Source organism: Mixophyes fleayi, chromosome 3 (genome assembly GCF_038048845.1).
Source record: "Mixophyes fleayi isolate aMixFle1 chromosome 3, aMixFle1.hap1, whole genome shotgun sequence".
Lineage (NCBI taxonomy): Eukaryota > Metazoa > Chordata > Amphibia > Anura > Limnodynastidae > Mixophyes > Mixophyes fleayi.
Window position 1 is genome coordinate 107540758 of NC_134404.1, and position 15094 is coordinate 107555851.

Here is a 15094-nt window from a genome sequence, read left to right on the forward strand (position 1 = left end):
TGCCCAGATGACGTACTGGGAACACTAACATCAGGACTGGTGACAGAACCTGGTTGCTCATTCTGCTCATATGTGGACTGCTTTGAACACATTCTGAGCCCAAAGCACTTGTAGTGCTATAAATTGTTTTAGATACTGCTGACAAATATGACTTTTGACAGCCAGAAATATTAAAGCACAAGAATGGGGGACACCCCAAAAGCACTTGGGAGTGCTAAATATTATATTTTTAGTCTGCTGCAAAAAAGTACTTTTGACAGCCAGAAATATTAATGCAAAAGAATGGTGGACACCCCAAAGCACTTGTAGTGCCAAATATTTTTTAAAAAAGACTCCTCTATCCTCCTCTCTTCTCTATCAATTGTTATCAGAATTGTAATCAATCAGAATTGTTATCAGAATTGTATTCTCTGTCCCTGCTCTAATCAGCCTGTGACTACAACCTGCTCTCTCCCACTGTCAAATGGCGATGGATTGCTGTGGAGGCAGGTATTTATAATTTTCAAATATCGCGAGAACCGAGATCCGACGACTTCACAATGACGTTTGGCCTCGATTTGGAATCCGAGCGGGCATCAGAGTGTCTTATAGTTCAAAATGTACTATATTGCCATTATTTGCAAACAAGTCAATTCTTCCACCCACTCAGACTCATTTACAGCCCAAAGTCCAGCAAACAATTTACATTCTGTATTACCACATACAGATTGAGGACCTGATTTAGATATGGACATCGGCTACAGAAAAACAGCTATTCTGTGCTGCAAACACACACAGAAATAAGTTGTACTATACACAGCTAACACCATCTTGCGTTTGGCATCGGGATCAAGCTCCGAAAAGCTTTGCGTTTAATAAATTTGCCAGCACTGCAGTCCAAAATTGAGCATTATGGGGACTGCTGAATTGTGCGGCTTTGTCTGATGCCTACAAATATCTATACTGTGTGGGAAAAAGCCGTTTCTGCATGTTTTAGGGCTTGATAAATAGGCCCCTTAGTCTTTCCAGTGATAAAGAAAATGAAATAGGACTGGTGCAGCGGTTACCAAAATAATTATTATTTGTATTACAGTCAAAGCATGAAATAAATGTCCATACTTTTTTCCTCTTATAGGTTTGTTACACTGCAATATTAGTTATTGTGAAATTCATATTTGTTCAAAATATGGTAAAGACCAAAAAATTCATTAATGTTTGTTTGATTGATGTAATGTTGTTTTATTAGCACGACATAACTATTCCATGCATGCTCTTCTTTTATGGAAGAAATGGAAAGTGTAAATATTGAAATGTTCTCTGTTCAGTGTGAGTCCCTGAAGCAATGAGTAGACCCAATCAGATGTGAGCACAGTGTTACCTGCAGCAATTACCGTGGGTGTTATTTGGAAGATCAGTTGTGTGTTTTGCCTTGGAGTTTGCCGTTTGCAGAGTTCTGCTAACAGATTTGTCAAACATGGAAATTATTGAGACATTTGCTGTCCTTCTAAATGTGTTAAGGGGACAGAACATTTCTGTTTTTTACAAAACCACTTTACTGTTATTCCTGATATTGAATGCAAGTTATTTTCTGTGTCATTTTGGAGATTATTACTGTCATTACTTAACCATTTTTCAAGCAAAACAAATTTGAGGGCAATAATGCACTATTCTGGCCAGTAAGCTATTCATGCAATATAATATTTTTTAACTATAACTGAGGAAACTGAAATGCTGAGGTGACCCTTTTGAATGAATTTTGCAAGGTGATTACCAGAAAGAGCAGTTTTGTGACCTCCACGGAATCATTAGCATTTATTTATATAGCGCCACCAATTCTGCAGCACTGTACAGAGAATATTTGTCATTAACATCAGTCCCTGCCCCATTGGAGCTTACAGTCTATATCATAGTTGCCTACTCTCCTGGAATGTCCGGGAGACTCCAGAATTTTGGGATGTTCTCCCGGACTCCCGAGAAAGCAGGAAAACATCCCGGATGCAGCCATCTCCGTTGTTGAAGAAGGTGGGGGCTAGGCTAAATGCATCATCATGGCCCCGCCCCCCTGCTGCGATTGGCCGACATTGTCTAAGATTGACATGGCCCAATGGCGCAACATGCATGGCCACGCCCCCTCGAAGGACCCCCTCCCGGACAGCTGCTTCAAAAGTAGGCAGGTATGGTCCGTATTCTCTAACACACACAAATAGACTAGGTTTAATTTTTGTCAGCAGCCAATTAACCTACCACACTGTTTTTGGAGTGTGGATGAAACCCACACACACACACACACACACACGGGGAGAACAGACAAACTTCCCTGGTCAGGAATTGAACTCATGACCCCAGCTAACCACTGAGCCTCCATGCTTCCCAAATAAGAAAACCAGGAAATATTAGAGCCCTATTCTCAAGAAACTAATAATTGCAAGTACTGACTATTAAAGGGTGACTAATCAAAAAATTGTAATCTTCCTATGTGGTGTACAAACATTAGATACACTGTGGAGCCTTATGGGGCGCACACAGACAATTCCAGTTATTCAACCTGATTCTAAATTGAATCTGTGCTTCATTGTTTCAGACACACGGTTCGCTAGATTACACAGATCTAGTTCTTAGTAGAGATGTTCACTGACCCCCGTGTTTTTGTTTTGGATCTGTTTTAACTTCGTGTTTTGGTTGTGGCAAAACAGCCCTCATGTGTTTTGGTTTTAGTTTTGGATCTGTATTTTATTCTTTTAAATAAAATTTAAATGCTAAAATCACATAATTTGGCTCTTTTTTTTGTTCCTACGTTATTATTAACATCAATAACATTAATTTCCAGTTATTTCCAGTATTTTTTGTCACATGACAAGAACACTGCTACCACTGTTTCTGTATGACCAATGGCGCTGGATCTCCTGGGGAGGGAGGTACTTATGGAATCCAAAGCCCGCGAGATCCGATGACGGAACATTGACGTTTTGTCTCGATTCAGATTAGTGGAAGCCGGAAACCTGGCCTGGCTTGATACTCAGATTTGTGATGTTTGGGTGGACTATGTTTTTGGAAAACCGAGCTCAAGCATCTCTAGTTGTTAGGCATGCTGACCAAAACAACGATTCAGAAGGGACCCAGTCACTGTGGTTTCCAATGACTATACACGTATGGACCCTGCAGTCATTGGCCAACTAAGTTTATCAGCGTGCCAGAAAATAAATCTATACCGACAGTTAGCTGTTTGTTGTGGGCCAAAATTCGGAACAATGTCTGGGAAAATATGGTTTAAAACAACCAAAGTACACGAGGGAGACAGAGAACATGAGATAGATAAAGTAAGAGAGAGTGTGAGAGATACTCTGAGACAGACAACATAGTTGCAAACTTTCTTCCACTCACCTCTGAGAGATACCGTAGGGGAGGTCCTAGTGGCAAGTGCTGAGGATGTAGTGAATTGTCATCACAACCCCACCCCTACTGCGCAGTGCTGTGACTCGCGGCATTGCAGAGTAAGGGGCAGGGCCAATGACGTGATTTGCGGTGAATCACTTCATCAAGGGTCTTTATCCAGGAGAGTAGCCTGCTCTACCAGGAGTCTGGCAGAGCTACTCAAAATTCTGGAGTCTACCAGACATTGTGGAACAGTAGACAAATATAACACAAAAACACACATTAGGGTTCCTGTACAGTTGGATGCATGTCTGTTTTATTTGTGTAACAATATACATTTCCATACTGTGATTGTGCATAAATAGTACACACACATACATCTGTATGCAGATTCTGTTGCATCTTACACTTACAACTGCTTGTGACCGGAGAGGCAAAGCGGGGGAGGCAAGGGACTGGCCAACATAGACTGAGTACAATAAGAGAGTGTTCATGTACTTATTGCTCAAGTAGACCGGGGGGTAAATGTATCAAAGTGCGATTTTGCAACTTCAGCGATTTTCTCGGGAGAGTTGAAACTCGCAGATGTATGAAGCTGAGATTTCATGCAAAATCGCCAAAGTTCTGCTTCTGTCAAAATCGCTATTTGCAAAATCGCCAGAGATCAAACTCCAGACTGTTTGCCACTGCAGCTATACAGCTCTCAAATGTATGAAGCTGCGAGTTAGAAAACTCAGGAGAGTTTGCTTCAAAACACGCCAGATACAACATGCTGCTTGATAGCAGCGTTATGTACAAACACATCACTGTTACACTGCCCTGGCAGTGTAAAAATGTTAAAGAATAGATAAAAGTGAAAAAAAAAAGCGTGGGGTCCCCTCTATTCCTGTTTGACCCTAGTGCTGCTTGACTAGTGCTGGTCCCGTGAAAGTCGGGGAAAAATTTCGCGTGGGGCCCCCCCGATTTTCACTTTACCAGCACTAGGCAAACCAGCCGGGGTTGGCGGCACTATAGCAGTGGGACACACGACAGGGGTCTGATAGCACTAGGGCTCTTCCTACTACCCCTTGGCTGTGGGTAGTAGGGTAATACGGCGATAAAGAGTGAAAAAAATAAACAGACGCCATTTTGTTTTGTGGAACTACAAGTCCCAGCCAGCCAGATTGCTAAAAATAGTGTGGGCATGCTGCTGCTTGTATAACTACAAGCACCAGCATACCCACGGCAGTCCCACATTAATTATACCATCCAAAAGTTTATGCTTGACAAATCTCTTCTTCACTTAGCCCAGAAGGGGCCCCTTGTTGCTAGAAGTCTTCTTTGCTTCGGCCAGGAGGGCCCCATATTTGTACATCCAACGACACTTGAATCTTGCTTGAAGAAAAATAAAAAAAGCAGGAGCCGCCGCTAACACCTCCTACCTAGTAGGAGGTCCGGTACGCAATGAACTTACGTTCATTGCGCAAGCTCTATGTACTGTTTTATGTGATTTTCCCACGCTATAGGGGGAATCACCTAATACTGTAAATAGAGCTTGCGCAAGTAGCGTAGTTCATTGCGCATGCGCTACGCTACTTGCCGCGATTTTAACACGCTGGCAAAATCGCACTTTGATACATTTACCCCCTTGACTCCAACACAGATACACCTGTCAAAGGGTGTATCTTGTGCAGGTGCAGTACTAGCTAGCTGCTGATTGCAGATTTATCCCTCGAGCTGATTGTTCTTAAATTATTAGTGTGGCTTTATAATATATTAATTTTAACGTAATTATTTTTTCCATTTGCACTGTGGCAGGGAAGATGATTCCCACATCATTTTTAAATGGGAAAACAAAAGATGTTTGTATTCAATTTAATTTATATTTAATTATATTGTATATGGAAAATGTGACTTTCACATTTCCCACTAACAGCATCAATACACTATTCTTTCTTGTGTACATGACACTTAATTTCATTATTATATTGTGTACTGTGGTAGCATCCATTGTTAACAATATCAAGCCATACCTATATGCTATCTCTGCACATTCTGTACTCTATTGTGGGAGCGACTATACACACTTATTCCCCTGCTAGATCTGGCACATATGCTAGTGACATACAGCTAGCAGCATCTTCAGATGCATCTTGCTGAACATATACAAATAAATACGAGTTTCCTTGCTTCTATTTTCCTGTTTATGTGGATAACCCAAATGCTTCCAAGCCAACATGAGCCCCTAACTAAGCAGCACAAAGACACTGACGTTACTGTTTTTTTTTTACATTGTATTTATTTTTTATTAACATCAACACACTCTAACCGCTTGACTTCACACACTTCCCCATTTCCATTAATTTACCTTTGTTTTGGATTGAGAAAACTCACGGACCACATTTGTAGTGTCATGAGAAAAATGGATCCTCGGTTTGGTTTGTGGAATAAATCGCCTATTTTACTTTGGTATCTGTTATTTGTACAATAGACATATAAAACATACAGCGATAACAATACAGTAACACATACTGAGACAAAAGGTGTGATGGCCCTTTTACAAGAGCTTACAATCTAACGAGGATGTGGGGAATGGACCAAGTAATGAAATTCAAGAAAACGTTTTAAACAATTAACTAGCCAATCAAGGATAAATTGTCCAAACTGGACTGGCCTCCCACCTAGTTTATATGCTGTACCTATTGGGGCTCCTTAATTAAAACTGTGTAACCCATAGTAGGGAGCACACAATGATTATTGTTTTGTGGAAAAGTGGTATTATTTGAATATTAAATTTATATGAAAAGTATTCAATAATTGCTCATACAGTATTTCAACTGTTATTTTAAGAATAAACTTTTTATTAATGGCATCAAAGTGGAAAACAAATCTTTTAATCTTTTTTTCATGTACATTTTATTAAACTTTTTAAACCATTTAAAACTCTCTGGGGGGTTGCTTTGTGTAGCCAATGTTCTCAGAGTTTCTCAGCTCCTCTTTTAACGCTAGGCAAAAACTAGAGGATATATTTGCTAAACTGCGGGTTTGAAAAAGTGGAGATGTTGCCTATAGCAACCAGTCAGATTCTAAGGGGAGTATTCAATTAGGATTTGCGGATGAGTTTGTAAAGTGCCATTATGGTACCGCAGCATCGCAGATTTCTGTGCGCAACGAAATCCACGATGTTGCAATACCCGGACCCGTGCTGCCGCGAATCCTGATTGTCAGCTGTCATTTTGTAGAATGTACTAAATAAATTGTAACTAGAATCTGATTGGTTGCTATAGGCAACATCTCCACTTTTTCAAACCCTCAATTTAGTAAATATACCCCCAGGTGGGGGGGTGAAGTGTGCGCTCACAAGCCCCTCCAGTACCATGTTAAAGTAGCGATAGGAATTGATTAGCTGGTTCAATATTACAGGACTGACAGAGCATCGGGAATGACAGATGTTTGTAGCACCCTTGTGAATCTCGCTACAGGGAGGGGCACCTTAGTAAAATCTTTTATCTAGGTGGTGAAGCAGCTTGAAAAGCTATACAGATGAACAAAACAATATGAGACTGGAGAAAACATGCTCATTTTGGAACTTGTTTTGTAGGTTTGACAGTGACATGAAAATGTATCCAATTACTGGAGATAAAATGTGTTTTTTGGTCTTTTGAAACTGATTTAAAGTTTAGATAAATATTAGAGATGTTGCCAGCTCTTGGCTTGAGTCTGATTGTGCAAAATAGACACCTAGGTAAAGGTGACAATTAAACAGAGTATTTGTGACAAAATGGTGTAAGAAAGGACAACACTATGGGGGGTATTCAATTGTTATCGAGATCGCTAAAATACTCGCGCTCCAAAAATATTACCGTTAATACGGTAATATTGCGCGTAAATACCGTTAATACGGTAATTTACTCGCTGGATTTCGAGCTGCGAGCTGAAATTCAGCGAGATATTACCGTATTAACGGTAATATTTTTGGAGCGCGAGTATTTTAGCGATCTCGCTAACAATTGAATACCCCCCCTATGTATGATATGTGTAAGATCCAATAAGTAGACTTCTTTGTGAGCAGGTTAATGAAGGAGCGGTACTGAAATTGTGTGTTCATTATTTATTGATAACATCATTGTGCTTGTTAGTTACAATGAAAGTGAAGTGTCACAGTCTGTGTGCGAGTGACCCATCCTGTGTGATGCAACAAGAAGTTCTGTATCATCCATGTGCCCTGTCATATATGTTAAATCATGACATTACATGTAACCAACTACAGTAATCTACCTGTAATCGATAACATCAGCAACATAGCTAATGTACCTCAGAAAGATATTAGCGACATTATTTATCAACCACTGGCCAATGATATCTGGCGTTTTCTGAAATTATAGGACACATGAATACATTATTGTGTAGACATTACCCCAGTGACATGTTAGTGGAATTAAATTTCATATGGCCTGATTCATTAAGGAACTTAGACAAGCCTTTGAGTAAATTTTCTTACTCAAGTTTTCTGGACAAAACCATGTTGCAATGCAAGGGGTGTAAATTAGTTTATTATTTTGCACATAAGTTAAATACTAGCTGTTTTTTATGTAGCACACAAATATCAATGTCAGTGTACAAATAAGCTATCTTGTGTGCTACATGAAAACAACAGCCAGTATTTAACTTATGTGCAAAACAGAATACTAATTTGCACCCCTTGCATTGTAACATGTTTTTGTCCAAACAACTTGAGTAAGAAAACATACTTAATATTTTGCCTACGTTCCTTAATGATTTAGGCCCATAGTGTGTATTGTACTTGTTGCATGGAGCCTATCCACAGTAATAACTTGCAAACCTTAAATTAAATATATTTCTAAAAAGGCACATTTTTAATTACTTTTTTTTTTTTATATCTGCCCTTAAAGCTGTAAACCAGAATTATTTTGTCCAGGCAGATTTTTCTCCCTTGTTACCTTCTATATATGTATATATCAACAGATAAGCTCAGGTTTGTGCATTGAATATAATTATATGTGCACAAGAGATCTGTTGTCATGTTCAAGGGCATATAGACAAATCTGCCTGACTTCTTCCTTTAAGCTAGAGCAGGGACTTCATGGTCCACAGTGGCACCCCTCTAACCTAGGAGAGGTCCGCACATTACTCTTCTCAGGAGTAAGGTAAAACAGTACATTTAGTCAAAGAAAAAGACACCAATCTGTAATAACATGTCAACAAGCATTTTAAACAAGTGTTACGAACTATAACAAACACATCTGCCGATAGGGAGGAAGCTGGGGGCTGCTGGTGAAGGCTTTGAGGGCCACATGGTGCCCATCACTTAGATAGAGTAAGTTTTTGTTGTTTAAAACAGTTAAACTGTCTGAATTGTACAGGGCTCACATCTATGTGAACTCTACTCGGGCCTTATAAAGTGATTCTCTGAATACATGACTATTGGGAGTCCATTGCAAAAACCAGGACAATGAATTTCCAATTGGAGGATGGGCAGGAGAGACCTGACTCTCTTCTGTACAATATAAGTTTGGTTTGGAGAAACACAGGTCCTTATTTCTAGATTTTCTTGGAAACTATTCCAGCTGGCTGCTACATTCATTATGTGGGAGGGGAAGAACAGTCCTTGGTAATAATGACATCTGTGATAGGATTAGCTTCCAGCCCCATAATCAGTAATGGATTAAGATGATCACAGGCCTTGAGCGGTGCTCAACCATGGCACCCCTCTACACTAACAACCTGTGACTATCTTCTGACACACACTACATTCCAAAATACTTTGGTTTGTATTTTATATATAGCATTTATAAAGCCTTTCATTGGACTGTACAAAGCCCCACATCCCAATCTCACTTAACCGTTTGTCAAATCATAATTGCACTACTGAATTAGAATTGGGAAGGTTTAATCCCCCATTACACCTAACCCTCAGCCTAGCCCTCCAAGCAAAGGCACAACTATCATAGTAGCACGGGGTCAACTGATAGAGGCCAACAGGGGAGGGTGGGTCGTCCCCCTTGTGAATGCCCCGTGTGTGTGTGTGTGTGTGTGTGTGTGTTTTCACCCATGGATGGTGCAGTTGGGGCTGTTATAGGACCCACAAATGTCTATTTGCATTATTGTCAACAAACACTCTTCTTATAATTAGGCACTGAGAATATCATATAATGAGAACATATCTGACACAGTGAGAGGTAGATTATAGAAAAAGACTGCAATACTAAGGGTAGAGCCAGAGTAGAACACAGCATTCAGAAGACCGAGTAGTAACTAGTAAGAATCTTTAGAAAATGTTGTTTCCTTGTCATGATCCAAGTTCTCTGCTTCCAAAGTAGTGTTATATATCTGTATACATTTATACTGAATATATTTATATTGTATTTTTAATTTATACTTGATAATGAATACTGTATGTATCTCTGCTGTATAAATTTACAGTTTATGTACTTTATTTTATATTTTATGTATAATTTAAAAAAGAATGAAACATTGATTAATTACAGTCATGAGAATGACACAAGTATTGGTTTTCACAAAGTTTGCTGCTTCAGTGCTTTTAGACCTTTTTGTCAGATGTTGCTATTGTGTGCTGAAGTAAAATTACAATCATTTCATAAGTGTCAAAGGCTTTTATTGACAATGACATTAAGTTTATGCAAAGAGTCAATATTTGCAATGTTGACCCTTCTTTTTGAAGACCTGTCATGCTGTCAATCAACTTCTGGGCCACATACTGACTAATGGTTGCCCATTTTGTCTAATCAAAGCTTGAAGTTTGTCCGAATTTGTGGGTTATTGTTTGTCAACTAGCCTTATGACAAGGTGCTCCATCATGCTGGAAAAGGCATTGTTCATCACCAAACTGTTCTGGGATGGTTGGGAGAAGCTGCTTTTGCAGGATGTTTTGGTACCATTCTTTATTCATGGCTGTGTTTTTGGGCGGCCATCAATCAGTATGTTGCCCAAAAGTTGATTGTGACAGCATGCCAGGGCGAATTGCAGAGGTCTCAGAAAGAAGGGTCAACACTGCAAATATTGACTCTTTGCATAAACTTAATGCAATTGTCAATAAAAGCATTTGACACTTATGAAATGCTTGTAATTTTACTTCAGTATATATTTGACAAAGGGTTCTAAAAAACACTGAAGCTGCAAACTGTGAAAACCAATATTTGTGTCGTTCTCAAAACTGTTGGCCATGACTGTAGATTAACTGCAAATATATTTGTTCTTATTTCTAGCTGGTATAACTGTTCTGGTATAAAATGCTTTCACATTTTATATTCAAAAACGTGTAATCTAAGGTTTGTTAATACTACAGTGTGTGAGCAGACGTTATATTATAATGCAAGTGTGGACTATATCTCAAACTGACCTCTTCCTATAAGTCTTTAGTGCATTTCCGGTGGCAACTGGCAGGCTTTAATCCAGTTCCAATCTGGCGGCCAAGTGCTCTACACCAGAGATCGTACAGTGAACCGATCTGTCAGTTACAGCCCAATGTTCTACTAATGTGGCCTTAAACTGTAATGTTTCATCCCTCACCACACAAGTGCTGGGCACGGCTTTCAATGTGTAGCGCAAATGTACAAGTTCTGGCTGACACTTGTTTGTTATATACCTTACATTTTATGTATTATGTGTAATCTCTTGCTAATCTTACATTAATGTTTCTTGAATGTCCTGTGTTTTTGTCTTTGCTTGTTGTGTGGTTTGACTGCTTGTTTTATATCTTGCTATTGGTCCTCTAGATCTTTGTACTATACTGTAGTTTCCCAACATAGCATTGCAGAACTTTTTGATTCCATATAAATAAACAACAATTTATAATGATAATTGTATTGTAAGTTTTTATCAATGTTTTTGCAAATTTATTAATGAACATAAGCAAATCAAATATGATAAACATATCAACTCACACAGACACGCTCACAATCAATTAGCTACCTAATAATTAAATATATTGCATTGGTGTTCGGCCAGAGGCTTCAGATTTCTAGGAATTCATTGAGAAAGCCTCTTGCCAGGAGTTCAAAGATGAACTACATGTTTCGGCTCAACTTTAAAAAATTGGGTACCTGTTTAATCTATTACAAGGTGGGTTTCAAATGGCCAATATGTCCGGCAGCGCACATTGCTGGACATTACGGATAGGAGTCTATGATCCTTTAACCTCAAACCTCTATGGGTTGCAATGAAAAATGAGAGGAGATTCCATCCTCAATACCGACACAATTGAATCTACCCCCAGATGTTGTAATTGCAATTCTGCAATTTGATATCTAGGAAAATGTGCGATATTGGTTCAGTATTCAGATGGCTGGTGTATGAAAACAAATTTCGTATTAGTAATTTGAATAAAAAAGTTGCTAGTGTAAGTAAAAGTGTTCAATTTGTTAACTTTATTAAATGATTTTAAGAGGTAAACACATGTTAAAGTACATTTTCTTCTGAATTCTGATACATTTTTTCAGAGAGTTTTACACACTGATTTGCCAGTTATGAAACACTGACATTATTTGAAACTCGGAATTTGCCAAAACGTTTTGCTCTTCTCTACATTAAAGTAATTAACTTTAATACTTGACAAAAGTCTCAATATTACACAATGTGTTTTTCTCATAAATCAGTGTATTTGATGCCGTTGTGGTATAATTTTGAACAGACTAATGTCATGCTCGTAGTGGACACAGATGGTTAATCATGTAAATATGGACCTGGTAGTTGTTGTTTTTTTTTTTTGGTTGTTTTAGCTTTTATCCTATTACTTCCTATCACTTCTGCTGAAGTCTGAGGGCATTTGTGTTTCATCATCATCAACAGCAGCTATTTATATAGCATCACTAATTCTGTGTTTCCACCGTAGTTTGGGAGCAGTCTTTCCATAGGAGACAGCTCTGTGGGTGCTTGTCACTTTGTGTTTTTCTTATGATACAACATTTATTTGTCTAGATGATATCTTTAGTTAATATCTTCATGGACAAACAGAATTACATATTGTATGTACAATTCCTCAAATGAATTACCACATTACACTCTTCAGACATGTGTTGCGTCAAATATAACGTAAACATATAAGTGCACATATATTTACACTGTTCACCTTCCCCTAAAATAGTTAATAATTCATAACAGCTGTCCGCAATGGTCTAATCAATAAGCACTGTAAAAATCTAAGCAATAGTTATCACTTAAGCTAGGTACACACTACACGGTTTTCGTCCAAAAATCGGCTAAATCAGCCGACATACGACCGCTCGTTCAAAAGTCGGGTCAGTGTGTGCAGTGACACAATGGTCGAAAGTCTGCCCAAATGGACGATTGTCGCCTCATTTGGTTGGTCGTACCGTTTAATATATTCGTTCCAATCTCGTTTCCGTTGTGTAGTGTGTATAAGTTTCCGACCGATCCACAACAGTGAGTACAAAATTACAGTCATTGCTTACGACAACATGGATGTAAAAAGTCGCTAAAGGGACGTCCGCTCTTCCCTTTATTGTCCTAAACAAGGCTAGTGTGTATGCAGTCCATGGACCGAGCGATCAGACCATCGATCACATGTAAAATCGATCGGCATAAGTTGGTGGAAAATTCTGTAGTGTTTACCCAGCTTTAGAGAATGAATATTATTATCCAGTATTTATGAAGCCTTTTATGTAGTTCTGTGTAATCTGTAAGACATACACAGACATTAGATACTAATACAAATCAATGCAAAGTAGTTGCCCTCCATTAAATATACTCTTCATTCTCATATTTTATTTTCTCATTTTGTTTCTGTACATCAGAGCTGCTTAGCTAGAGGCCCATGACCAGATGTGACAAGGCAATATATGTTGTTACCAGTAAAACATCTGTAAACTGCATGGTATATGGTTGAGAAAATTAAATATTAACATTTTTTTTGCATTCCCATGAAAAACTGCTTTACGTTAACTTCTCCCTCACTGTCCATTTCTAGTATTTTATTTCTGATATATTATATACAGCTAACAAATTTATAACATCCCAGTTGTAAAGATCCACAGAGTACACTGGTGCTCTATACATTTATGTTTTATTTTTATATAAATAGGTTAATCAAGAATAAAGAAGCAAAATAGTTTTTTGTATTTAATACACAAATGAACAGGACTATATAAACATTTGCTATTAGTTGTATAATCTGTGAACAAATATAGTTATATGCTGTAAAAACCACCTGCTCATGCTTTTAACAAAAATATTTCATATAAAAATTGCAGAATACTAGGCCACTTTATATATCGAATATAGTTTAATTTAAATAAAACCATTAAATGAGGAATGTTAGTGTATGACATCATGCCTGTTCTCCAATAGAAACACCAGATGGTACATTATTCTGAATGGCTTTTATCTTCTTTTGACAGGTCATTCTAGTTCAGGTTAACCCAGGAGAAACCTTTACAATAAGAGCAGAGGACGGAACACTGCAGTGCATTCAAGGTAAGGAAGACTGGTGTCTGTGTTAGACTGGAACGGCAAAGCTTTTCTCACACTAGCCCATTTAATACGTGACACTGAAGCCTCTAAATCCTTCGCTGTGGTTTCTGGTGCCTGGGAGCACAGTTCAGCCAGCTTTTCAGAAGGAATTACATTTGGTTAATATTTCTTCCACTTAAGGCTAAACTATACTGGGTTTGTTTAGATTAAAATTTCAGTAGTCTTGTTGCTATATATATTCCAGCACACAGTGTTAGAGAAGAGTTTGCAAAGACTACCAGTAACTTTAGAAATAGGTGCACACTGTGAAATATCAGACATTTTGCCCTGTACCCCATGGGTCTATTTATCAAAGTGAGATCAATCACAGTGGTTTTCTCAAGAGAATAACGTATTAATCTGCACAATTCATCAATATATTAACATTGTCTTAACCTATTTGTTTAGACTTTTCCAACTCAATTTATCAAGCGGTGAAAAGCGTTGTATTTAGCTGACAACTCTTAAAACCTGTCGCCATCTCCGGCTGGTGTCAGCCCCAGCCGGAGAGGATAGCGTTCAGAGAATGAGATATGTCTCTAGATCCTTCCCCACTTATGACTACAGCTGCTAATCAGAAAGCAGCATTTACAGACCTATGTGCCCCAGCCACAGCCCACGGCTTTAGGTAAGCATTAAACTGCCCATGCACAGACATTTATCAGCACAGAAAGGACTGGAGCTGAACATAAAACTTCTGGTGGAACAACGCTATGAAACACAGGGGCAGATTCAGTTGGCCGCTATGTTTCTGAGAACATTGCGGCCGTGATTTATTACCGTTTATACGGTAAAAAATATTGCTTACTGTTGCCTGCATCTCTATGGGACACAAGCAAAAGTGTGGGGTAGTTTCACTAAAAAAAAACACCAAGTAGTGTCTTGTGGCCATTCTGGGATTTTTGTTTTTAGAATTGAATATGACCCACAATGTTAGTTACCATACACCACTTTCCATCATTGATAAATAGACCCTCAGTGATTCTCATATCCAGTCCTTAGAGACCCCTAATAGCAGGGGAGGGCTGGCAATTTTTATCTCGGGGGACCAAGACTTGAATCAGCAACGTTTTAGTGGAAGAAAAATGCAAGTGACCCAGCCCAATGTAGCCCACTATGGGACCGGCCTGAGGGGCAGATGACCCCCAGGCCAGTCTGCCCCTGCCTAAAAGTGCAGGTTTTCCAGGTTACCAGTGGAATAATTAGGACCACTTGTGGATCTTTAAGACTGTGTCAGTCAGTAATGAGTACACCT

The 15094-nt window shown here is 38.7% G+C and overlaps 1 protein-coding gene across 1 annotated transcript in view; it reads left to right on the forward strand.

The window, feature by feature from the left end:
- The window catches only part of FNDC3B (fibronectin type III domain containing 3B), a 270448-nt gene that overhangs the window by 74190 nt on the left and 181164 nt on the right, over positions 1-15094 (forward strand). Inside the window, exon 3 of the mRNA XM_075202134.1 lies at positions 13728-13803. Coding sequence (XP_075058235.1) covers positions 13728-13803 — 76 coding nt within the window. The remainder of the gene's footprint in view (positions 1-13727; positions 13804-15094) is intronic.